The following is a 27,874-nucleotide window of genomic DNA, read 5'->3' as shown; positions in this document are numbered from 1 at the left end:
ATGTACAACAATTGGAATTCACTAGCTCCTGAAGAGAATGCACTGTTTCTATTTGGATACCTGAAGCCACCCAGGGTCAGGCTCTTCTTTCCTTTCCATCTTATGACCTACCTCATAGATTTCTGTTAAGTAACGCTGCTTCTTTTTCCTTTTTCTTTTTTTTTTTTAAACTTAAGTTAGCCAGAGTTGATTTCTATTGCTTTTAGCCAAAGAACCTTAACTGGTACAACACTTACTTATGCATATAACACATATGTTTCAAGTAAATAACCCTTGAGCAAAAGTCACTTTAGGCATGATTTCCAAATTTAAGTCACTTTCATTTTGATCACCAAATCAATTTTCATATTGCCTGAAAATATAATTGTTCTCAAGCAATTAAGGATCCACCAACAAAGGATGGATCATCTTGATGAAAGATGGATGATGTTATTATCCTGAGGTGAGTATTTTACTGTGATACAGTAAGAAAAAATAAAAGAGGAAAAAGCTGAAAACACCTTTTTCTTTAATCAATTCAGCAGTTTCTTCAACAAAACAATCTTGAGGCACTCTTGTTTTTAGAGAGGTTTAGTAGAACTGTCAGTAACTATAAATATGCAAGAAAAATGACTACTGAAGCACCTGTAAAATAAAACCTAGAGGACTTATGCCTTCTTAGCACATATTTATGTCATTTCCCTCCACTACTAAACACAACTATTTTTCCTGTTAAGGGCTCCCATAAACCATGCTGAGTCAATTTCTACTGATATTGGAAAAAAAGTAAAAAACATTAGGTTCCATTTCTCCTCCCATGTGGACCAAGGGAAACAGTCTACAGTTTTAGCTGAAACCGTTTAACCACACATTTCCTTCTGTTCTGATAAGTGCACACTGTGAATTCCCTTCCACATTGTGAATTTAAAACTCCAGTGGTGTGCACCTAATTGAACAAGTGACTGTGACAACCCATGCATGATACCTCACTAAAGCTACAATAACTCTCTGAATTGCCTATCAATATAACTTGAATTACCACATTTACTAATCGAGATTCCCACTTACTCTTTCCAGCAGAGAAGAGGGTGCTACCCAGTACGGCATTTCAACTGTCAGTCCACCTCATTATTTTAAATTCTCACACTAAACATAAAGATGATTCTCATTTAACAGGAGAGAAAGGTCAATTTTATGATCAGATTATACAGTCTTTATCAGTGACTCACATCTTTTAAATTCAAAGATTCCATAACCTAACTTATTCAAACTAACTTCCATCATCAAGAAATATTTTTGTTATGAAATTACCAATTTTTTTTTAAAGCTGATTTATTACTCTTTTATAAAAGTTCTCTCATGACTAAGAAAACCACTGGTCTGCCTTGGAAAATTCCTAAATGAGTTCAGAAAATGGCTACAGTTCATAATCAAGGCTAATGCCTGGAATTGTAATTTAAAATAATATTTAGATGATCCTGTGATTTATTTAGATGTTCACATTTAAATACAGTTTTATGTGTAGACCTTCAAAGTAAATGTTTGGTACTTTCATACATTCATGAATAACAAACGTCGAAGTACGAAGAAAATAAAACTCAACAGTTTGGCATTTTGTAATGTAATTTAATAATGTCATTTAAACATTCAGACATTTTTTTACTGAAAGTAATGATGGTTCACTTCAAACTGTGAAAAGAAAATGTATTAGAATATGACCTTAGGTTTAAACCACTGTCCTAGAATAATTAAATGTTTTATATAAAATGGATTCTATAAAGCCTTTAAAATGGGTATTCAGCTAATCACACACAAAAATAACAATAGCTTGCTTATCTTTCCAAAAGTAAAATATCAGGAGGATATGCTTAAGACTTCACAGAAAGTTAAAAGTGACCGCAGCCTCACGTTTTGCATTCTTTTGGAAATAAGGTAAAAGTATTACAATTATAGGAAATGGCAACCCACTCCACTATTCTTGCCTGGAAAATTCCAGACAGAGGGTGCTTGGGGGGCTACAGTTGGTGTCACAAAGAGTCAGACACGACCCAGCATGAGCACAAAAGTATCGCACATTTCTAAAAATCAGCTCAAGTTCTAAGTACCAGTATTTGTAATGCTATTTCAATTCAAATTACACATGTTATCACTTAATTTTCACATTCTATAGCTTTAAATTCCACATCACTGTAGCAGTAAAGCTTCAACAAAAATATGTATGAACCAACCATGGCATTATCCATTAACAGAATACCACTCAGCCATTAAAAAGGAATAAAGTAGTGATGCACACTACAACATGGATAAACCTTGAAAATATTATGCTAAATGAAAGAAACCAGAAAAAGGCCACAAACTACGATTCCATTTCCATGAACTATCCAGAGTAGGCACATACAGAGATAGAAAAGATCAGTGGTTTCTAGGGGATGGGGCTGGGGTGGGGGGGCGCGGGGGGCAGGGAGGGTATGGGGAGCGGTGGAAATGAGGAGTGACCGTTAATAAGTACATGATTTCTTTTTAGGGTGATGAAGATGTTTTGGAATGAGAGTGGTGATGGCTGCACAGTTCTGTGAATATGCTAAAAATTCCTGAATTTTTTTAAATTTAGTGCAGGGTGAATTTCATGCTCTATGAATTATATCTCAACAGAGTAATTATAAAACATAGTCATGGTAAGTTTTATTATCTGTCACAGAGGCGACATCTGAGACATGTGAACAGTGATTTCTGGGCAGGCAGCTGCATGTGGGATTCTGGCACTCTGCGAAGAGATACCGGTTGAAGATACAGATCTGGCAGCTATCACCAAGGCTCCCCTGGTGGCTCAGATGGTAAAGAATCCACCTGCAGTGCAGGACATCCAGGTTCAACCCCTGGGTCTGGAGGATCCCCTGGAGAAGGAAGTGGCAACCCACTTCAGTATTCTTGCTTAGAGAATTCCATGGACAGAGGAGCCTGGTGGGCTATAGTTCATGGGATTGCAAGAGTCAGACATGACTGAGCAACTAACATACACACAGCCATCAACAACACTGTGGTGTTTCAATTCAAGGGTACAGAAGAGATTACTCAAGCAACAATAAGTAGGAGAGAAGAGACCCATGAAGAGACCTGAGGCAATTCAACTTTTTAGATGCTACGTAGAAGGGAAGAATCCAGCAGAGCAGGCTATGAACAAAGAGGAAAGCATGCAAAGAGCCTAGTGGCTAAAGGTTAAGTTACAGGCCTCCTCATAAAAATTTCTCCTTTGTTGGCTACATAAAACTTCAAAGTATCATGTTACAGGATCTTATGTCACTCATAACTTTTAGCAATGCTCTTATTTAAAGCAGGAATTTAGTCTGGAGTTCAGACAACCTACATGAGTTTGGGTTTACGGGTAAGTTTCAAGAAGACAAGAAACATCTCAAAATTCTGTATAAAAACGTATGTTTGTGTCCATGTGTATTTTTCTAAAGAAGTCTAATGCTTTCACCAAATTCTTGAAAGGATGTATAAGGGGAAAAGGATACAACTATGATAGTAAAAATGCAACTTCCTCTTCCCTCACAGACACCAATGTCTCTGCAGCTCACAGCTTACGAGATGATAAATCTCATTTCCTTTAGTAAAGGGACCAAACTACTTCAGCAGCTAAACATTAGTTACCCTGGGTTTTGAAATGCTAGAGTCTGAGTAAGGATATGAGAGAACTTGAGATACCTTTCCATTTATCAACCTGTATAAAACTGTTCTATCTGACAGTCTGGAGTCTCTTTTCTGTGGGTATCTAAATTTGGAATAAGCAGTGGCAACTTCAATTGTCCTTTCTTCTACAATACCTCCTAGGTAGTTTGAGAGGCAACAGAAACTGAGAGTACAGAGGGACAGCAGAGAGAGTTCCCTCTGTTGAGTGTTTCTAAAGAATGTAATTTCAAGATAACTAAAACAGAATAACTGTAAATTTGCAAAGATTTCCATGCACACCAGTACTGAGCTGTAACGTAACATCAATATACATGGAAATCAAGTGTCAAAGCTATTGCTAAAGCAAGAAGCAGAAACTTCACTCTCAAAAAACCCATTTCAATTGGAAAGAATATTTCACTTCCTTGCAGTAAACTGTCAGAGCTCAAACACTGGTGACTTTGGTCTATAAAATGAGATGTTAGGGAAAACAGTGGAAGAAATTGTCACGCGAGTGTCACGAAAGTATATGTTCCTCGATTCTTTGTCTCGTCACAACAAAGATTTGGAGTGACGAAATGATCACTACTCCTTAAGCCCTCAGTAAATAACTGAATGATGATTACCAGAAGGATAGAAAGATAGCTGGAATTAAGAAATGCTTTTCTTATAGCTTCCCTATAATTTCAATTTGAAAAGATTCACCTATTCATATCCTACCACCTTCCTGAAAAATTCCAACACCAGTTATCTTAAAGTCTATAATAGGGAAGAGCCGCTGCTACTGCTAAGTCACTTCAGTCGTGTCCGATTCTGTGCGACCCCAGAGATGGCAGCCCACCAGGCTCTGCCATCCCTGAGATTCTCCAGGTAAGAACACTGGAGTGGGTTGCCATTTCCTTCTCCAAAGGAAGAGCTGAATATATACAAAAAGAACTGTAAAAATTAAGACTGAATTCAGCTATTACATTTAAGTGTGACTCAAATAACTCTTAAGATTAATGGAATGTTCCATTGACAATGATAAAATTGTCAGGAGCTGGATCCAGGAGCTTTGCAATCTTCTTTTAAAGACCACAGTTCTAACAAAGTGGACTAGAAATACAACCAGGACATAATATCTGAAGATTATCTACCTGAAAAATCTATAATATTTAACAAAAAAACCAAGTGAATTAATGTGCTCAATAAAATGACTAGTTATAAAAAATATACAAAATCCAACAAGTTTCCTATGTTACAATAGTAACTATTTAGAAAATTTTAAAAGTCCTTATTTTAAAATAGCATTAAAAGTATCCACTAACAATAAATATAATAAGAAACAGGTAGGTTCTGTAAGAAGAAAATACCTAATTTTTAAAACACAGAAAAGGACTTGAAAAACAAGATGTCATGTTCTTTAATGTAAGAGTACCAATGCCAGTTTAACCTCAAAGTAATCCTTATTTTAACAAAATTTCAGTATAATCTCAAAATAATGTTTTCTGGAATTTGAGGGCTAAGTCTATAATGCACACAAAAGGATCAGACTATCCAAGAAAATATAAGGAAGTATATTCTGCCCTTTAGATATTTAGATATTAGATATTAAATTTCTCCTTTAGAAATTAAGGAGATTCCCTGGTGGCTCAGATGGTAGAGCCTCTGCCTGCAATGCGGGAGACCCGGGTTCAATCCCTGGGTTGGGAAGATTCCCTGGAGAAAGAAATGGCAACCCACTCCAGTACTCATGCCTGGAAAATTCCATGGATGGAGAAGCCTGGTGGGCTACAGTCCATGGGGTCGCAAAGAGTCAGACACGACTGAGCAACTTCACTTCACTTCACAGATATTAAGACATGCAACAATGCAATCAATATACATGCAGCAGTGCTGTGACAGCCAGAAACAATGGAATAAGCAAAAAAAAATAAAAAATAAAAAAATAGTTTGAAACAAATAAAATGGCTAAAAATATTAAAATAAAACAATGTAACTATCTTTAAATGGAAGAAAAAAATTTTTAATAAAAATTCTAATAATGTGTATGAGGAGAGATACCAGGTTCTAATACGCTGGCAGAGGGAGTGAACTGGCTAATAATTGGGGGAAGGCATTTTTTTTTTAGCAGTAAGTGTGAATTTTCCTCTTATAAATAGGTCATGTGTTTGCAGGGACTTTATAGAAGACAACTACCATAAATTAGGAGAATAAACTCTAATTATTTTTTAAAGAAAAGGAATATTATCACTATGCTTAACTCCAAGACAGCATGGGAAGAGTAAAAATTAAATGTGCTTTAGAATCAGATAAAACCTGGATTTAAATTTTAGTTTTAACACTGTATTTGAGATAAATAATTTAAGATTATGAATAAGTCTCCCAATTTCTCACATATAAAATCAATAATCACACCTCTTTCACAGGTGACAACAAAAATTAAACCAATGTCTATAAGCTTATGAAACATAAAGCACCACAGAAACTTACACAAAATACTTCCACTAAAATTTTACATAGTGTTCTCTTTCCAAGGGAAAGAAACAACTTTTTTTTTTGAGACAATGAATAGCTGACCATACCAATAGCATCAGCAGATAACCATTAATACTGGGATGGCCATGGGCACCCAGGAAAACAAGATACTTCACAAAGGAAGTGTGTATCCCTTGCTTGTTAGTTGTAATCATTTATGTAGTCTCTTTAACAGATTCCTTTAGAAGATACTTGGTTCTGACTCATCCTCCTTTAGTCACATGTTCCTCTCCATTTAGAAATGCACCGTCAGCTGCCTGCCTGCTGGATAATCATTACAGTCATTCAATCTCACTTGCCTCTGAATCATACTTGGGTTGCATGCAAGTGTTAAAAAAAATAGATTCTTCTATAGTGATTTAATGTAATTTACCAATCTACTTCTTACAGTTCAAACAGAAAACAGTACATCTTATAGAAATCATAACACAGATTAATATAAATGTGCCTGGAACTTAAAAGATTAAGCAAGCAAACGTGTGCATGCACACACGCAGGTGCACACTCAATAAATGGATATTTAACCAAACAGAAAATTCCATCCTGAAAGTCATATGGAAAATGGATAAAAACACATAAAAAGAAAGGAAAAATAAAAAGTTACAGGGACCTGAAAAGCCAAACAATCTTGAAAGAAGGTAACTTGAGGACTCATACTTTCTAATTTCAAAACTTACTACAAAGCTTCATTAATCAAAATGGTATAGTATTGGCATAAAGACATACAGACTAATGGACTAGAGTAGAATGCCCAGAAATAAACCCTCACATGTGTGGTCAAATGATTTTTGACAAGGGTGCGGAGACCATTCAATAGGGAAAGAAGAGTCCTTTTAATAAACAGTGCTAGGAAAACAGATATCCAGAAGCAAGTGAATGAAGCTGGACCCTCACCTAATACTACATACAAAAATTACTTCAAAATAGACCAAAGACCTAAATATTAAGACCTAAAACTATAAAACTCTTAGAACCAAGGATAAAAGCTTCATGACACTGGATCTAAACAGTGATTTCTTGAGGATGACACCAAGGACACAGATAACAACAATAAAAATAGATAAGCTGGACTTCATTTAAATTTTTAAAATTTGTACATCAAAAGATATTATCAATAGGGTAAAAAGGCAACCCACAGAATGGGAGAAAATATTTACAAACCACATACTTATTAAGGAATTAATATCCAAATCAATATTGAGAACTTCTAAAAGACAAATACTGTATGTACAAACACTTATAAGAGCTATGTAGCAAAATCACAGAGAAAGAAGAGCGGCTGCCAGGAACAAGGGGAAGGAGGAGTCAAGGAATAGGGAATTACTATTTAATGGGTATAGAGTTTGTTTTATAAGATGAAAAGAGTTATACGCTTGCATTAGTCGCTCAGGTGTGTCTGACTTTTTGCGACCCCATGGACTCTAGCCCACCAAGCTTCTCTGTCCATGGGATTCTCCAGGCAAGAATACTGGAGTGGATTGCCGTTCCCTTGGCTCAGATGGTAAAGCGTCTGTCTACAAAGAGGGAGACCCGGGTTCAATCCCTGGGTCGGGAAGATCTCCTGGAGAAGCAAGTAGCAACCCACTCCAGTATTCTTGCCTGGAAAATCCCATGGACGTAAGAGCCTGGTAGGCTACCGTCCATGGGGTCGCAAAGAGTCGGACACGACTGAGCCACTTCACTTTCACTTTCTCCAGAAAAGAGTTATGGAAGGATATAAAAAGGAGGCAGGTCATGGTGAGCCTAAAATCAGAGAATATAAAGAAAGCAGCCTTAAGTTAGAAAAACAATTCAAGAAAAGTTAAACATTGAAAGGAAAAAGATGGAAGTTAAAGGTTGTTCTGAAGTCATCAAAATGAGGTCAAAAATGACCATGTTAAAATACTGACTCTAATGGGAAGAATAACTTGGTGGGCTAAAATAACTTTCGAAGGTGATATGTGAAGTTTCTAGCAACTTACCTAATCATTATTAGCAGCAATGTGGTAAACTGCAAACAACAGACTCTTGGGTAAAAGACCTGGGTCTGGATGCTGGCTCTTCCTAGGAGACAGATTACATGACTACTGAAGATTCAGTTAGCCTCTCTGGGCCCCAGTTTCCTCAGCTGTGAAATCAAGCTATCACCAGACACATTCCAATATCAAATAAAAGATTTCATTCACTCTAGTGCAGGATTAAGTGAATTACTGAGGATATAAATCATCTGGCACTAGTGGTGGTGATCAAGACGAAAACTAGTCTGCAGAAGATCAAAACATATTTTAAACAGTCCAGAGTTCTGAAAATGTTCTGAATTTGATAGTGGTGATGAAGTGTATATATTAAAAACCACCGAATTGAACAGATATGTAAGATGGTGAATTCTATATGAATTTACTACAATTGAAAAAAAGAAAAAAGCCCAGCAGCATTGTTCTGGATAGCAAATGAAAGGCAAGTCAGGACTGAAAAGCTGGAATAAGCAATACCCTCCAAAAATTTAGAAGGGTTCTCCTGAAGACCCATTATTTAAAACAATATTCTGTAAGAGAGGCAGACATTTATTAAAAATTATCATTTAATATGGGCAGAATATTTTGTTTATTTGAAAACATCTAAATTCTAATGGAAAAGCTGAAGTCACGTTCCTAGGCTACACTTCTTTTTTAATCTGAAGATTAATCTGCCTTCATATTTAAAGTTTTAAAACACAAAAGGGCTTATGTTGACTGTATACATGGAAAAAATGTTTTCCCCCATAAAAACCACCTGCCAATCATTCCCAGACTTGGCCATTTTCTTCTTAGAACACACAGTACGGCACAAGAAAGTCATCTTGAAAGTCTGAAAAGCACCGTTTCACTGGCAAAGGTACATTTTAAGCATTATTTTAAATTCTTTGTTCCTAAATATACATCAATTTGGGAAAGCCCAGCCTAAACTGGAAAGCTCAGAGTAGATAATAACTTCTAACTACTTACACTGTATACCTTCATAAAAGGTAACAATAATTAAACTCCTCACCAAATCACTGTCTCTAGCATGAGGCAGTTAGCTGGTCTGTGGCTTCTACTCTTCTGCAGAAAACTAAGTATCAAGGAAGTGATGTCAGAGAAATAAAGTCTCAGAGCCTGCTCAAACTAAGTAGCATTAAGACTTACAAATGCTTTCCTACCAGTAAAAAGGAGATAATAAAAGTATCTGTCTTTGTATCAATGAAAACAGTACCTGGCACAAAGCCAGTGCTACAGAACTGTTTGTTATTACTATTCTAATTCTTAAATGAGAAAATTAGAGTACACAGTAGCAAAGGGAGTCCCATATACTCAGAGATAATTAATAAACATTTTCTGCCCCCTAAAATGCCTGTACTAGAAAGCTCAAAGTTTTCTGTAGCAGAGATTTTTTATATGACTGCCATGTGTACAGTATTGACTGTCTACTGTTTCCTAGATATGCAAAGGTTTCCTAGGTGAATGAATACTGCATGTGTGCTCACTAGATACACCCACATCTGTATTTCTTACTTTCTTATTCCAAGAATTAACACTGATAATCATTCTGTTGCTTCTCTCTTATACAAAGGTATCTATTTACTGCTGATTTTTCTATTCATAAGATCAATTATTAATAAGATGTGCCGAAAATCTGAAGATAAAAAGTTAATGCCATATCAAATAGAATAATTTTGTTTTACAATTTAAATATACACAGAAAAAATAAGAATGGCAATATAACAAAACGTTAACAACGGTTCTCTAAGAGGTAGGTTATGGATGATGATTCCACTTACATGAGGTACCTAGAGGAATTAAATTACCAAGGACAGAAAGTAGAAAGGCAATTGTCAGGCACTGGAGACACAGGAGAAAGGAGAGTTAGTGGTTAATGGGTACAGAGTTTTAGTATAAGGAAGATGACAACAGCATGAATTTTAATATACTTAATGATACTGAACTGTATAGTTATAGATGATATGGTAAATTTTATGTGATGTGCATTTTAAACATAATAAACAAAACAAAACAACAAGCTCAAAGAAACAAACAAACACCCAAAAGCACATCAAGGGACTTCCCTGGCGGTCCAGTGGTTAAGACCCCGGGCTTTCAATGCAGAAGTGGTGGGTTCAATCCCTGGTAGGGGAACTAAAATCCTATATGCCACACAACCCTAGTCAAAAAATTTTTGTGTTTAAAAATTAAGAGATTTTTTAAGTTGAGAGGCATAATCGAAGGAGGCCAAAATTACTACATTAGAGGCAGTTTTGACAAAAATCTGTATTTATACTTCCTAATATAATGTTTTAGGCTATCTCTACTTTAAATGTGACTCATAATAAAACTTCAACTGCAAAAATATCTGATAAAGCACATGTATTTAATATATAAAAACTCCTACATCTCAATAATAATTTGATATCAAAAAATAGGCAAAGAATCTGTACAGACACCTCGTCAAATGGCAAACAAGCACATAAAACATACTGAACATCATTAAGTCAACAGGGAGAGGCAAATTAAAACCAAAATGAGATACCACTACAAACTCACAAAAATGGCTAAAATAAAAAAAGACTGACAGTACCAAGTATTAGTAAAGATGTGAAGTAGCTGAAACTCTCATAGATGGCTAGCTGGAATGCAAAATTGCAAAGCCACTTTGGAGAAGTTTGGTGGCTCAGACAGTAAAGAATCTACCTGCAATGCAGGAGACCTGGGTTCAATCCCTGGGTTAGGAAGATCCCCTGGAGAAGAGAATGGCACCCCACTCCAGTATTCTTGCCTGGAGAATTCCATGGACAGAGAAGCCTGGTGGGCCACAGTTCATCGGGTTGCAAAGAGTCAGACACGACTGAGCGATTAACAATGGCAGTTTCTTAAAAAGTTCATATTCATGAAATTAACTAGCCACCAATTTTAGTCCTATGTATCTATCTACTCAAGAGAAATGAGAATAAATGTCCACATAAGACTCGGGTATCAACATTCAAAGCAGCATAGTAGCCAAACCAAGGCGAAATAACTCAGATGGCCATCAACTGTTAAATGGATAAACAAAATGCAGCAGATTCACACAATGGAACACTGCTCAGTAACAAGAAAAGACAAGAGAGTACGTAACGGAAAGCAGACAATGGGTGCCTGGGCTAGCGACAGGAGGACTGGCTGCAAGGCACATGAGGGCACGTTCTGAGGTTACGGAAATAGTCTCTATCTTTATTGTGGTGGTAATCACACCACTGACTGCACACATTTGTCACTGAATTGTATATCTTAAATAGGTGAATTCTACTGTATATAAATCATATCTCAATAATGACAACTGAGAAAAATAAATTACAATGAGAAGCAGTAAAACTGAGACATAGCAGCCCTTCTCAAAAACTGATTTCTTTAGTTGCTAACATCTTTATCCTTGTAGAGTTTGAATTAATCACTCAAAAATATTGGGGTAAGAAGTAGAAACAAAAAGGGGGAAGATTAAGGATGTTTCTCTCAGACATACTATTCTGACTTTTCTAACTTGGAAAATATAACTAAGATATGGCCAAGACTACACTTCACACTAAAAGGTAAATCCAGGCAAACAATGCAATTCAAGAAAAGGGGAAAAGATGAGGGCTATATACTAGTTCTATCTCAGTAAAACTGGAAGAAAAGAGAGAAGAGGGGAAAAAAAGAATATATTATCTTCAAATACTTCAGAGGGGCACTTATCATATATGTAAATTAATGTAACTCTAACTGGAAGGTACTATAACATTCTAATTTTTAAACATTATTATTTATTCATGAAGTCAGTCAACTCTTCCTGGATTTAAAAATTGTTGAAATAAAACTTTTCTAAAAAGCCCAGATTACTTATTTCAGTGCACTAAATCTAGCACTAAGCGCTAGAAAATAAACTTCATATTTTAGTTGAACTGAAGCACTTAAAAGTCTATATCTGACAAGCTAGTTGTAAAGTTGCCTCAGTTTCTCTTGGGGAAAACCACATTCCAAAGCGTTACCACAGATCTCTTTTATTTGGAGTGACTGGGCTGTCTAAGAAGGGAAAGAAACTTGCTTCTGAGCTTGAATAGGAATTTCTCAAAGCTAAAGAGAGTGCTCTAAACTCTGCCAAACTGTGGATGGTATATAAACAGACACAATATTTATTTTGGGACAAAGATTCTGCAAGCAAATAAGCAAACCGCTCCAGAAGCAGCAGTTACAGAACTCTGAAGACATTTAAAGTTGAGTTTTTGTCTTCATTCGTTAAATCAAAGGCTATTAAATTGCTTTGTTATTTTATGCTGATGAAAATGAATGATAAAAAGATTTTTTAAGTATGAATGTTCAGAAAAGAAAAATAAGTAAAACATATAACTTATCAAAAAGTTTAAAAGTTAACTGCTCTAATGCCACTTTATAACTACTCCCAATGTCTGCTACTGTTATCTATCAATTAAAATTGTAAGTAATAAATAGCAATGCAAAAACTATAGAAAGTTTAACCTTTTTCTGGGACCACATGTAGTATATCTGGATAAAACTAGATAGTGTATTCAATTTCCATAGAAAAAATAGAAAACAAACAATAGCACTATAATTTCTTCAGTTTATAAGATTTTTATACCCTATAACTTCATGCTCACAAACTAGGATTATGCAGTAAGCATAATCATTAATTTTAAAATCTAAGGAGGCTTTAAAAAACACAAAATGCATGCAAAAACCATTAATCTGACCACTCAAGACTAATAACTTATGGTCAACCATAACCATTTGCATTTGTTTGAAATAAAAATTAATTGGAAGTAAGTTCCAAGAGGAAAGATCAAAGGAACAGGGTGTTGCTTGATCCAACAAAAATTTCACACAAGAATGATTTAAATTCTAATCTGTTGCATTCCTTGTCTTCTGACAGCTAAATTAGAAGAAAGCAAAAAAAAAAAAAAAAGAAGAAGAAGAAAGCAGTTTAAGTTAACGGAGAATTATGAACATTTTGGCTGTCTAGGTTTATAAAATACCAGGATGGACCACTGGGGAAACATGTAGTCTCCCAACACTGTACTGCTACCTGAAGTGAAGCTGACCTAAGGCCTCTATAGCACTGAAAATCCTTGATTATCTACGATCTCACTCTACAAACCTATCAAATAGTCTAGCTTTGGATAGGGCTTGACAATTAAGAAGGCATTTTCACATATTCTGGTACTTCATTTAATCCTCACATGAGGTTTATGAACAGGGAAGACATTCTGATTCCCATTTACAGCTAAGGAAAACAATTGTGATTGTCTTCTGACTCATATCCAGAGCTCTCTCCACTATACAGTGTAATTTTAAACCTCTTCTAAGAAAGACCGTTAATAAAGAGTCAGCTTTATCTGTCAACAGCTCACTAGGTACCTGGGTGCAAAAGTTTTAAATATATTTGAAAGGCAGACTATAAAAGTGTGTGCTCTGACTTGATGGTCAGTTATCCACTAACAGACCCTTCTTACTGAAGACTCTAGGTTTGAAAATAGTCCAACAAACACAAAGGCAGAAAGAATGAATAAAAAGACTGATTTTGTGAAGCCCATTTTCTTAGATCATAAAGCCATATTTCAAATCTAAGAGAATATGGAACTTCTGTTTCCTATTAGCATTCTAATTTTTTTCCTGAATTCATCAGATTTAAGTGAACACTGGAAGCCAGCCTCTAAGATGGCCCCAATGATCCCAGCCTCCTCCCATATATGTGAATAAACCACCTCCCTCCCTGCTGAGTGTGGGCTAGACATAGTGACTCGCTTCTAATGAACAAGAAGAAAAAAGTGATCAGAGAATAAGTCATAAAAAGCAGGATGACCTCATTCTTTTTCTCTCTATGGAAAGGAATATATGACTAGGAATTGAAGCCACCAACCAAAAGTCATGTGAGTGAGTTTGCAAGGGGATCCTTTAGCTCCAATTAAGCCTTCAGAGACTGAAGAGCCCCAACAGCTGGACTGCAACCTCATGGGAGACCCTGAGCCAGAACCAGCCAGCTAAGCTACTCTCAGATTCCTGTGAAAGGGCAGAAAGGGATGAAATATTATCTGGACTGTGGGTGGTGTTTACATGGATGTGCACATTTGTTAAAACTCAAATTATACACTTAAAATGAGTGCATTATTTGGTAAGTAAACTATACTTTAATAAAGCTGATTTTTTTTAAAAAAAGACACTGAAATCTTGAGATAAGCAGACAAAGGGTCACTTAGGAAAAAACTGTGCCATCATTTAAGTTAAGGGTGAGTGTTGAAAACAGAAGCTGCAACAAGCTACCACCACAAACTCACATGCCCTAAACTACAGAAGCTGCAACAAGCTACCACCACAAACTCACATGCCCTAAACTGCTCAAAATTGCTCCACCCACAGCTTTTCTCATCTCAGATGACTGCAATCCCATACTCCCAGTTGCTCTAGCCAAAAAAAGTTGTAGTCATTGACTCTCACACCTCACTTCCAATCTATAAGCAAATCCTGTTGGCTCTATCTCAGATATTCCTGGACTATGACTCCTCACCGTGTCCAGTGCTACCACCCTGGTCCCTCACCAAGATTACTGCAACAGCCCAACAGGTCCCCTTGCTTCACTCTTGCCTGCTAAAACTGCTGTTAACCCAGCAGCTAGAGTGATCTTTTCAAAACTAAAGGCAGATCATGTAATTCATCTGCTAAAAAAGCAGAAACTACTCTCCAATCCACTCAGAATAAAAGTCTATTGTTGTTCCCATGGCCTCCCACAGTCATATAAACTGGCTTCTTGCTATCTCCTTAATCTCTTCTACTACTCTCCTCTTTGGTCAGTGTACTCCAGCCGCACTGGCCTACTTATTGTTTAACAAACACACTGTGCAAGCTCCCACTCCAGGGTCTATACAAGGCTACGTCCCCTGTTTGGATCACCTTTCCCTCAAATATCTGCATTGCTCATCATTCTCTATCTTCCTTTAGGTCTCTGCTCAAATATGATCTTCTTTACCCAGTCTATCCTGTTTAAAATTGCAAACATTCCTGTTCATTGATGAACCTTATTTTATTCTAATTTTCCTTTTATCCCCCCCAGAGCATTTATCACTTTGTAACATACTACGTAACTTATATACTGTGCATACTGCCTGTTCTTCCATTCCTTCCACAAAACAACCTGTAGGGCAGGATCTTTGTCTTGTTTATTCATATATCAAGCGCCTAGAACAGTGCTCACTAAATTACATAATAGGTGTTAAACAAAGACCTTCTAAATGAATGAATTTTTGAATAACTCTGCCAGTTACTGAGCTAAGCACTTTATATACACTATTTTATTTAATCACTAGGGCCACCCTGGGACACATTCATTAACCTTTTATTGAGGACCATAAAGATTAAATAACTTGTCCAAAGTCACAGAATAAATGAAGTAGTATATGAAGCCAGGACTTAAACCTCAATTTACATGTAACTCTAAAGGCTCAATTTCTCAAAGCTGGGTTTGAATGGGAAGAGAACTAAGCTGCTTTAGGACCTAACCAGGTTGAAAGTACGTGGAAGAAGAGACACTGATTTTGGATTTAGTATAAGGAGCAGAGGCAAATAATTAACATTTAGGGAAACTGCTTCAATTCGCTTTGCTTCTAATCCTATAGGGACAGAAATAAACGCTAATGGTTATCAGAAGAGAAATAAGAGCCTGAGCTCTATGGATGAGAAAACATGGGTTAGTATCTTTCCTGTAAATTCATTGCTATACTTGTCCTAGTGGTAAACAGCGAAATACTAGCAGGGTTTTGTTTTTTTCCCTTTAAATGTTGTTGGTTTTTTTTTTTCATTAAAATGCTTTCTTTTTCCTAGATTCTACTGGTGTAGAAAGTATTGGTAAAATTATATATGAGAAATGTATCATCTATACACAAACATTTACCAATTTAAATCTGAGGGAAAGATACAGATTTCTGCCAGTATTACCATCCTTGGAACACAGCCACGTTCATTTGTTTACACATTGTCTATGGCTCCTTTCACACCATAACAGCGAACTTGAGAAGTTGCAACAGAGATCATATGCCTGCAAAACTGAAAATATTTACTCTGGCACTTTACAGAAGAAAATCACAAAACAAATATTAATAAAATATAAGTTTCCAGATTTCTTGCATCAGTTCTATCATTTTTCTTGATATATTTGAAAACACATTCTCTAAATTCTAGAACAAGCTATCTAAGGTTTTTGTTCTTGCTGATCATATAACTAAAAACATCTCAACGGCTTAAGTCCAAGGAAAATATGGTCTTCAATCTACTAAACAGATATCATTAATTCAAGCAAACATATTCTAGTAGAATTAACACCCATTTACTAGTTATTAACTACTAGAAGATTTTAGTAACATTGAGATGTCAGTCATGAAATCCTAGAAGAGTTTAGCATAAAAGTTGAGAGGAAAGAAATTTTTTGATATATGTTTTTAGTATCTGAGCTAACAAGTTAAAAGTTTAAGGAAGTGTTTGGAACAAGGAAAACAACATTCACACATTCACATACCAAACAGACAAAAAAGCAATAATCGTACACTGTCATTACTTTCCAATTTCTCCTTTATATATTAATTACCAAGTAGTAAAACCTGGAACATTCGCTTTTAATCTTCCAAGCAAACAAGTCTAATACATAAAAAAGCAAACTTCAAACTTATTATGCATTTTAAAACTCTGTAATCTATTTTCCCTCTCCCCATCAAAAGATTAGTTGGTTTGTAACTCACAAAAGATCACACTTTATTTCACAAAATTAAAAAGGAAAAAAAACCACAACTCTTCATTGTATATATACAAGATATGAAAATCCTTTTTATAATACAGCCCAATACAAAAATCTTTTAAGTTCCTCAAAGGAATATTTAGATGTTCCTCATATTTTGCAAATAGTGATAAAGAATTTTAGCAAGTTAATAAAAACAAGTACAGAAACATGCCGCAAAGGAAACAGGAGAAAGACTGAGTACAAAATGAGGTAAAAAACTTTTTTTCTTTAAATATTTTATTTCAAGAAGTCAATTTCTACATTAAAAGATGAACCAATCCAAGACACTATTCATTAACATTTCATCAAAAGCACATAATTCATTTAACTTAGATTTTAATAGGGCTCTTAACTTAAACATCTCTACCTACACTTATCATATCTTTGATCTAAAACTTCCTACATAAAAATTTTAAGATGTTTGTTTCCCAGAAGCTTTTCCTCAGAACAAAAAAAATTTCCATGTTAACGTTTTCATATATCCTCAAAATTAAATTTGCTACATTAAGAAGTGGAAACCTATCCATGAATCATTTGTATATACTATTAAATTTTAAGCTTAAGTCTGTTTCCATTTTTCTCTAAATTTCATTAAAAAAAAAAACACTATAGTCACACACGTTTTAGTAAAACAAAAAATTTCTTGTCCACACTTTTGAAGGAATTAGGTTTCAAATGTTACATATAAAAAAGCACACTACTCTCTTTAAGGGTGAGAACTTTCTGTGGCAAATGACATAAGCATGATATTAGCAATGAAATTATATAAAACACTCGATTTTTAAAAATTATATTGTATCTTTTTAATATGGAATGAAAGCAAATCTGATCACACGTCTATAATCAGACCTGTGATCTCTTTCTTAAAATATCAATCATCAGGTAATCTCTAATAGTAAAACAATCCACAGTATTTCAAATTGCAAAGAAATGTTTCCTACCTTGCCTGCTTCTCTTTCTAAGTCGACATACTCTCTGCTAGGTGTTTGTCGCTGTTCGCCCTGCCAGCTGGCCGGAAAAAACTGGAGAGACAGATTGGTTCCTGTGGCCACAAAAGCCTTTTAGAAAAATCAATACAAACAGGATCAGGAGCAGGACATTACATAAATTATGCAGGCAGTCATTTATTTTTACATCAGTTTCTGTCTTTAGCCAGGCAGCACCAAGATTACTTAAAAGTAAAAAAACATGCACTCGTCATTTTTCTTAAGTATTAAGTTACAAACATCTGATTCCATTTTGAGGACATTTGCCATTGGCTGCTTAAATATAAAATCAGACATGGAATCAATACTTTCTTTCAGGTCATTTTTTGCTGACGTTAGTACAACGCACTGCTAATGTCTAACCAGAAGCTCCCATTACTACATTTAAGAACTTATATTAAAAAAAAAAAAAAATCACTGAAGAGCTGAATATTTTGAATTTTAAAGCATACCACAATTTAAAGTTGTGTAAATGAGACGGTTTAATTTTTCTTGAGTTTCCGTGCTCAAAGAAACACTATGCTTCAAAAACCACGCTAAAAATGCCCTCGGAGATGACTGGGAGTGAAAATATCTCCCTGATATATCACATTGGGAGGATCTCATTATCATGAATAAACTAACCAAATATCATTTTCAGTGATTTTTAATAACCAAAATTTATAAGATGAAGACAATACCCTCCATTATGGTTTTCAGTAGAACTCACTCTCAGAGACAAAAATTCCAGTTTCAGGAAAGGCTCAGCTTAAAAAACACACACTTTTTCATCCCCATAGGTGTCTATTTTATCCAGAGTTTCCCAAATTCCAATCACTTGCACACTGAATATGAATGAATGTTAATTAACTGATAGCTCACTATTGGAAAAAAATGCACTTGGGACTGTCTCTCCTCTGATCAAGTATACATTAGCACGTGGTATGACAGTACTCATCTCTCTAAAACCTTGGATGAATTTTTAAAAACGTATTTTCAAAAATCTGACTTTAGGAAAACTGGATCTGACAATAACAAAAGAGTATTCATCTAATATTTATAAAAGATTTGGATGGCACAGCTCAACAGACAGAACAATCTAAAACCATTTCAGTCAAGTGTCATTCTGTGTAGCCCCAGAGCAATTTAACTCTATACTTTCCCCGAGTTAAAAATGGAAGTAGCACTGTCCCTCTTTCCCAGGGAAATTCTAAAAGAAATAATAAAGAGCATTAAATTCTGCTTTTCATCATCTAAATAAATGTAAACTCTGTTGAAATTAGAGAACTTTTTGTTTTAGATTACTAATTAAAATTCTAAAGCATGATTTGCTTCCAAGCATAGTCTTCATCTGAAAGCTAGGGTTCACATTCTTGGGCAATTTGTTTAAAGCATTAGCTGATTCAGCTATCCACTAGTTCCCAAAGATAGGGGCTTAGATTCTTTACAGATAAAAATTACAGCACTTCCTATTTCTATGATTCATACTAGAAGGTGCAGTGGTCAATCTAACTGCTAAATCTCTATAGATAACTTTAATGGCATTTCCCTAATCACTTGGGATACCTTTTCTTGTGGTAAATACTTATACGAATAGAGACTGAACAAACATCGATATTACGGTATTAACCTTAAGAACTTTGCCAACTATTAGCATAAGTTTAAAAAACAACCACTGAAGTGAAAAGCAGACTCTAGGAGGCAAACTGCCTAGGATGACCTGAGGCAAATCACTTCTCTCAGAACCTCAGTTTCCAGTACTTGTCAAGTATTTAGAACACCACCCAGTAAATGCTACATATATTTGCTAAATACAATGAGAAGTAATTCTTAGCTGAAGAAGACAGCCAACTCTTTCAGTCTCAGACAATGAACAGATAAGAGATCCTGTCCATGAATGAATACCCTGCCAAAATCTGGCAGCCATGTTTCTTCAGTAGTCACCTAGTAACAAACGCCTCGGTCACAGTGTATCCCAAATCAGCTCTGGGCTAAGTAAAGCCATTCTGCAACTCTTATTACCTCACTTCACCTCCCGCCTGAAGGCCAACCTCAGAAGAGATTTCCTGCTTCATCACTTCATGTCCATTATCTCATCAACATACCTCTCTGAGACCGGAGAAGTGGTAAAAACAGATACACACTCTAGAATACCATTTCTCAAATTTATCTGACCACAGAACTTTTTTTTTTTTTTAATGGAACATCTACAACACACAGGAGTTGGGAAATTTTTATTTGAAAACATAAAAATCCACACTGGTAAAAGTGGCTGTATGGAGAATTCTCAGAATGTCCTGACTATATTTTATGAGGTTTCATTAAATTGTAAAATAGCACACTTGAGCCAATCCAACATACCTTTTATTCTTCCATCTTCAAGATTACAAAGTTTTTACCACTTTCACAGTAGTCACCATACTTCTCATAAGTATTTTTTATTAATCATTAGTGTTGAAGATATCTTTTAATACTCTTACTATAATACAAGAGCTTATATAAGGAATATATCTGATTTTACCAAATAGATTCTACCCCTCACCTATAATCATGCTTATCTCATGCTATGATACAGTCTTGTTAAGTTTTATAGCTAAGAAGAGATGAGCATCACAGCCTTGTTTTTTTTACATCTAAATACAAAATAAATTCTTCATTAACCTCACTGATAAGGAGGTGTTCATAATAAAAAAAAAAAAAGGAGAGCAGGGTTGGACATAGTTTAGAGAACTATGTATTTTTATCATACATGGCTGCTATTAAAATAGAAGCAAAAAAAATGGCTTTCCCCACCTATTTTCCACCACCAAATAAGTAAAAGCCACAGCCTGTTTACAAGTCGTAAGATAAATTTGGGGCATTAAATGAAGTTACCTTTAAATTCAAATAATCAAGTGCTTATGATACAAAAGATACTGTGCAAAACCCATACAAAGGGGGCATATATGAAATTAATGTGGTCTCTATCCCCTAGAGGCTAAAACTCCGTTAATTTAAGTATGGCTAACATTGAATTAAAGGGAGAAAACTGGAGAGGAAAAAGTGAAATTCCTTCCAAATACAAAGTTATATTATTCAACACGTTAAACTGTGCTGTCTTAATCACAATTCTTAGATGAAATTCAAACTACCTATCTTCTGTAACTTAAATACTTGTCAGAAATTAAGAATTTATTAAAATTTGTAGGATCAGATTTTTGGAAGAAGGCCTAGAATTAGAATGTCTGATTTATCCCTGAAGAGGAATTTATAACAAATACAAGCAACCTATAATACTGCTATAACAGTAAATTCATGTTATATACGATATAGTAATTGAAATATACTATGAATTCATATATATTCAAATACACTTATACTTCCAATTCATAATCACACGCAGTAAAATTTGATATGACAGAAAACACCCTATTCACTATATTTCCCTAGGTTTCCCCAAAACCCTCAGCTCTAAAAAATTACAATAGCATTTTATAGCTCATCTTTTATACTTACATCAATTACTTCCAAGAAATCCATTGGTTGGGTATACCATCCACCTTTTCCAAAAGGAAATCCAGACAAAGGATGATATAATCACTGAACCAACTAAGGAAGGAAAGATTCTTCTACCACTTAGTGCCAAAACTAAAAACTATTTGTCCTATACATCTGAATCATATAACAATCACAACTACTCAAGGAAGCCGGCTAAAAGCTAGACATTTTCTTTTATAATGTGCAATAATGACCAAATATTCTAGAGTTCCTAGTAAAGTTGGCCATATCTTCTCATTATCTGTAATACAATTTAAAAAGCCTTTGTCTTAAAATCAAAATATTTTTTAAAAATAAACTTGATTTCAGTGATGAAAAGGGAGAATTTTATGACATGTGAATTATGTCTCAATAAAAATATTCTCTCCTGTACAGGGAATGGGAGAAGCAAATGGTCCAACATGTCTTGCTATTGTTAACCTAAATTCAAACTGCGCCTGTAGCTTCAAGTGTGTGAAGACGCACAGGCCCAAGTCATGGAGCAGATCATCAGATTCCATTATACAGTGCCTCAACTTCTTAAAAAATTAACAACCAGCCTCTACTCTTTAGTTTTTTCCAATGCACTTTTTGGCTCCATCATTCTCTCCTCATTAGCACCGCCAATAGGACAAACCAAAAGGAGAGGAACTAGGATACTTGAATTTTTTTTCAACATAACGTTTGGTGGAGGTAAAGCACCAAAGCTAGCATCTAAAACAGGGCCTCAGATCGACTATGGGTTTTGCAAACCCATGCGATTCTTTAAAAACTGCAGGCCTAAGCGGGATATGTTTTTTTTAGGTTTGGAGGGAAAAAAAGATTTCTTTCCGATTCTCCTGAAGCTTAATATGCGAAAAGATGGCACGTTTTGGTGGAGCTTTTTTTCTCTCTTAGGACAACAGATAACTGGATTTACCTGGATTTACCCTCTGATTTATTCTCAGCTCTAATGAAAAAGAGATAGCTTCACACATAGATTTACGCAAAATCTAGCTTAAGAACCAAACTATTGCCCAAGAAACGATTTTGAACGAAGTCCATTTCTTTTTCCCTACGGGTGTTTTCTTCCTACTAATATTCCCTACTAATCTCCCGACCCTTTCTTTAATCAGGGTCACAGCCTACACAGTGACCTTTCCTGGTTTAGTTGGGCTCGGGTTTGAGATCCACTCGCGGCAAACTGTCCGCCGAGTCGTGTGTGGGAAACATAATCCACCCGCCGAAGGCCACCGGGAAGCGTCTCCCCGCGAGGACTCGGCCCGCCAGTGTCTGGTTTCGCATTTTGAATCCCGAGTAGGAAGTGAGACGGCGCCCGCTCAGTTCCGGGAGCCGCGGCGTTCGCGGCGCCGTCCGGAACCGGCCTGGGCCGCGGCGGCCCCAGTGCAACAAGTGACCCGCGCGCGCCTCACTCCCCTGCGCCCCCGTCCCCGCCGACTTACGATTTCCGAGCGGCCGTCGCGGCAGGCGTTCTGGAAGCGCGCCTGGCGCTCCTCGTGGGGCCGGTCCCTGAAGCCCGTGTACTTAATCTGCAAGGCAGAGACGGCCCGAAATCAGGAGCCAAATCCGCGACGCCGTCCGCCCCGCGCCGCCCCGATAAGGGCAAGCAGAGTCAGCGGGCAGACGGCTGCCCGGGCGAGATTGCCCCTCCGCGGGCGCGCCGGCGCGGGGATCCCCGGGCCCGCACCGCCCAAACTTTTCTCCGCCCGGGCCCGCTCGAGGCGCGCCGCGGCCTCCCCGCCGCCCGCCTGCCTCACCTCACATTCGCGGCTCAGCTTCCTGAAGAACTCCTCGTTCTCGAACTTGCTTCTCTGGTCGGGCACGACGCGCGGCATCTTCCCGCCCTGAGGCCGCGCCGGCCGCCGGGCTCCAGGCTTCCGCGGGCACCCGCTGGCCGGCTCCGCGCTGACCGACTGACCGCCCACCCGCGGCGCCCTGACTCTCGCTTCCCTTTGTTTCAGGCGCCCGCCCGCGTGGGCTCCCGCGCCCGGGAGTCTAAGGTGCCGCCGCCCGCTCGAGCCCAGCCCACGCCGCCGCCGCCTAAGCCGTTGCCTACCGCCCGCGCGGATCCAACATTCGCCGCCCCCAGCCGCCGCCGCCGCCGCCGCCACTTCCTCTCGCCGCCCACCTCGCTAGCCCGCCCGTCCCGCCCCGCCCCGCCCCCGTCGGCCCCACCCCTCCTCCTCGCGCGCCCGCCCGCCCCAAACTCCGGCAAACAAAACGCACCATTCACAACTCTGCGGCCCGCGCCGCGCATGCGCTGCAAGTCCGCTTGCGGGGCCGCTGGACTGCAGCGAAACCCGGCTCCTCCCGCGGCCGCGCGGCCCCTTTTCTTCTGGCCGGCCACTTCGTTCAGTGGGGGATCTGCCCTGTTCTTGGAGACAGGGAGCGGCACACGCGTCTTTCCTCTACGCTGCCTGGAACTTTTGGGCTCCCCAGCAGCGCAGAGTAACCCCAAATTATCACCTGAACGCCAGGAAACTTAAGTCCTTGGAGACTTTGAAGGAGACTCCAAAGGCTCCTTTGGAAACTTAGAAGGAGACTCCAAAGTCTCCTTTGGAAACTTAAGTCCTTGGAGATTCCGAAAACCGACCAGGAGGGGTGCAGGCTTTGCACATCAAAGACTAAAGGGGGAAAGAGACTAAAGCGATCCAACTGAATTCGCATCATGGTGGAAAGGTCTGAGTTGTTGGAATCAGAAGGGCCTCAAATGGGACCTCACTCACTCCCCTGCCTGCTGGATGGGGGCCCTTAGGGCACTGGACCACAAAGCCTCAGTTTGCTTTTTTTACAAAATGCAGGCACTTGCAAGCTCGCAGTATTAGCTGGCATGAGAGCTTTTATGTAGTTTTAGCACATGATGAACACTCAATAAATTTAAGTTTACAAAGAACAAGCTGAATTAATAACCCAATACCGGTTCATATATTTACACAAATGTACAATCAAATGCTAAAAGACAAGATTCACAAATTCTAGGGAAGTCATTTAGCTCAGGCTGGAGACAGCCTGACATGGGATTTACAGCAGAGCTTTACTCAAAGTTGGTCCTCAATAAATTCTGACCCTTAAAATCTCAGCTTGTCAAAAACTCAGTCCAAGTATGGCAAATAGGTGCCAGTTTTGACAGTAGCTGGTCTTATGGCAAAGGATTGTAAGAATGCACTTAAACTTACAGGAGTTAGTGCCAAGGGCAATTGGCAATGTCTGCCTGAATGCAGGATTTGGCAGACTTTCCCAGCCCTTTCTAGTCCAATCCAATCTCATTTTTACAGATACAGAACTGAGCTAGGATGATGGACTATCCTGGTTTTAGCAATGGAAGTCCCATGTCCCAGGAAACCACTCAGTTCCTGGCAAACTGGATTGGTTTTTCACTCTAACTAAGGTCCAGTTAGTGATGGATTGCCCAAGGTCAAGGGGAGAGTTTTCAGCAAAATCAAACCTGCAGGCCAGTGGTTTTAACAAACACACACTTTCTGAGTAGCAAACATAGAATCAACTCCTTCCAAGGGCATGCTCCCTGGCCTACACCAAGCCTGTGTGAATGTATGTATGTACACAAATAGAAAGGGTATACATAGATATGGATGTCACCAACCACTTTTGTTGGGTCTCCAAGTATCTCAGAATTTTTCCCTTGGGTGTTTTTCAGTTGCAAATCACAGAAAACCAATTAAAAAAAAATAAAGCTAAAAAGGTGTCAGTTTTAAGTAAACAAATCACAGAGAGGGACTCTTTCCTTTCTCCATTTCTTCTCACTGCTAATTCTCTCAGACTGTCATCAATGGCATTCATTTCCTGACAAAGGATGGAAACATCCACTTCTCTGTCTCCAAAATTTCCATCTCCCAGATTGGCCTAAACTGAAGGGGAAAACTTCAAAGTGCAGCACAAAGCGCAGACAAAACCAGCCTTAAAGTATCTGCACTTTATGTTAAGAGGTAAGTGAGGCAACCTTTACCCCAGTTACCAAGGCAGAACCAAGCCACTCTTGAGGAAGAGAAGTTTTCATCCATCTGCTGCCTCTCCCTTACATCTTCCCAGTTCAGCTAAGAAGAACTTTGGGCACCAAGACAACACAATAATTGTTTGAACAAGAGGAAGATGATGAGTTTGCTCTCAGTCAGCAAGGACTGTGGTCAAGGGAGTAGAGTTTCTGCTGTTGGCTTCCATAGTAGGAAAAAAGGGTACCCCATGTGATACCATGCAATGTCGCCATATTCTGTTTGGGTAGATACTTGTGTAAAACCTTTCATTTCTGTCTCTGATAGATGATGATTCACAAGGAAGCACCCTTACTCCACAGTGGGTCCAGGTAGGGCTCACAGACCTGCAGCTGACCTTGGTGTCTGGACTCCAGCAATAATTGTTTTTTCCCTGGGAGATGTGGAATAAATAAAAGTTGAAATCTCACTAGAGTGGCCTAGATGCTCAGACCAGACATGAACTGTTTGTTGATTCTGTTCCCAAGTTTTATTCAAGGACTCATACAGAGGGGCTTTCCTGATGGTCCAATCACTAGGACTCGTGTTCCCAATGCAGGGGGGTGGATTGATCCCTGATCTGGGAACTAGATCCCACATGCCGCAACTGGTATGTGGTGAAGAAAAATTTAAAAAGTTAAAAAAATTATATAATATTATATATATATATTACATATATGTATAAAAGAACTCATACAAAGTATTCCAGACAATTGAGTTTTAACCTTCAAGTTCCTCCTCTTCTTGATCTTGACTAATCTGGAAGCAATGCAATTCCTAACTTTCTTTGCTGTTAGCAACTACAGATAACCAATCATGTTTCTTTGCTGTTAGCAACTACAGATAACCAATCATGTAGTTGTTGTTGTTTCGGAGAAGGCAATGGCACCCCACTCCAGTACTCTTGCCTGGAAAATCCCATGGACGGAGGAGCCTGGTGGGCTGCAGTCCATGGGGTTGCTGAGTCAGACACGACTGAGCGACTTCACTTTCACTTTTCACTTTCATGCATTGGAGAAGGAAACGGCAACCCACTCCAGTGTTCTTACCTGGAGAATCCCAGGGAAGGGGGAGCCTGGTGGGCTGCCGTCTCTGGGGTCGCGCAGAGTCGGACACGACTGAAGCGACTTAGCAGCAGCAGTTGTTGTTGTTTAGTCACAAAGTCATGTCACTTGGACTGTAGTCCACCAGGCTCCTCTATCCATGGAATTTCGCAGGTAAGAAAACTGGAGTCGGTTGCCATGCCCTCCTCCAGGGGATATTCCTGACCCAGGGATCAAACCCAAGACTTTTATGTATGTCTCCTGCATTGGCAGGCAGGTTCTTTACCACTAGCGCCACCTGGAAAACCCATCATGTAGATTATTCTTCTGCAAATAATTTTTGGTGAGATATTTCAAATACCTTTTGGAGAAAGGCACCTCAGACATTACAGTAATCCTGCTCTTACTTCTTTTGACTGTAACAACTCCTCCACCAAGATTCTCAGCTTTTCCATTCACTTTGATTCTCTCCTAAAGAAACTGCTCAAAATTGGCAGCATCTATGATGCTACCTTTTACAGGGTAGGTGTAGTCAAAGGTAAAACTTCAGAACAAGCTTCTTTTTTTTTGCCCTTTGCCACAAGCTTTTTCACAGGAGCCATGGCAGCAGCTGAGGCAGAAAGCCACCATGAATTTTTTGACAAGGGTGATGGTCAAGACATATCCCTTCTAAGCTCAAGGGACCTGGACTGGAAGCAGTGGGAGTACAGAGCAGGACAGAGTACTCTAACTGTCAGCCTCACAGAGCTGGGGAATGCCGTCTGGAGGGAAAGGGATGGGAGAGTCTGCCAGGCGGACCCAGAACAGCAGCACCACAGACAGCCTTTGGCAACTCCAGGCCACAGGGTAACCCACACTCGGCATTGTCTGGCATCCAAACAGCCAGGACAACCGGGAAACGAGCCGCAGGCCGAAGGAGGCCATCTCCTCGGCTGAACTCTGTATGCCTTGTTTTTTTTTTTAACGGTTGTTAATTTTTTTCACTTATTTTAAAAACTGGATTAAAGGAAATTAATAAAAGAAAATTTCACCCACATCACATATATTTAGCTCTGTGGTTCTGTCCAATGGGTATGGATTGGTTCAGGCACCACCCCGTGAAGGAGTTTGCTACCAGCCAGCTTTAGTAGGGCCCACAGATTGAAGCCTGAGGGTGACTGTTCATTGCCGAGAAACACCCTCCCAACCCCATAAACCTGGCTGAATTCTCTGAAGCCCTACTGCTTGGAGCTTTCCTTTCTTAAGGATTCAATCAGTCCAGGGCCTTCTCCCTACTTTCCTGAGTGGGCAGCTGCTTCCACTGATCTTGAAAGGGTAGGCAGTAAATGGACGATACTGCTGAGCAGGGTATTGAGGGAACCCTTAATTGTCTGGTTCAACTGTGAAGCTCTGAGCAGGGTACTTTTATACCCTT

At 38.3% G+C, this 27,874-nt stretch overlaps 1 protein-coding gene across 2 annotated transcripts in view; it reads right to left on the bottom strand.

Moving 5' to 3' along the window:
• Positions 1–23,501, bottom strand: part of CBFB (core-binding factor subunit beta) — a 47,646-nt gene extending 24,145 nt beyond the window's left edge. For both annotated transcript variants that reach the window (XM_052655347.1, XM_052655346.1), the window contains exons 1-3: positions 23,189–23,501; positions 22,874–22,960; positions 17,892–18,008 (exon numbers count right to left, since the gene is read on the bottom strand). In XM_052655347.1, the coding sequence (XP_052511307.1) occupies positions 17,892–18,008; positions 22,874–22,960; positions 23,189–23,266 (282 nt within the window). In that variant the 5' untranslated portion in view covers positions 23,267–23,501. The remainder of the gene's footprint in view (positions 1–17,891; positions 18,009–22,873; positions 22,961–23,188) is intronic.
• Positions 23,502–27,874: the final 4,373 nt, after the last annotated feature.

Source organism: Budorcas taxicolor, chromosome 18, assembly GCF_023091745.1.
Source record: "Budorcas taxicolor isolate Tak-1 chromosome 18, Takin1.1, whole genome shotgun sequence".
In the NCBI taxonomy this organism is placed as follows: domain Eukaryota; kingdom Metazoa; phylum Chordata; class Mammalia; order Artiodactyla; family Bovidae; genus Budorcas; species Budorcas taxicolor.
This window is presented reverse-complemented; position numbering and strand designations above follow the sequence as displayed.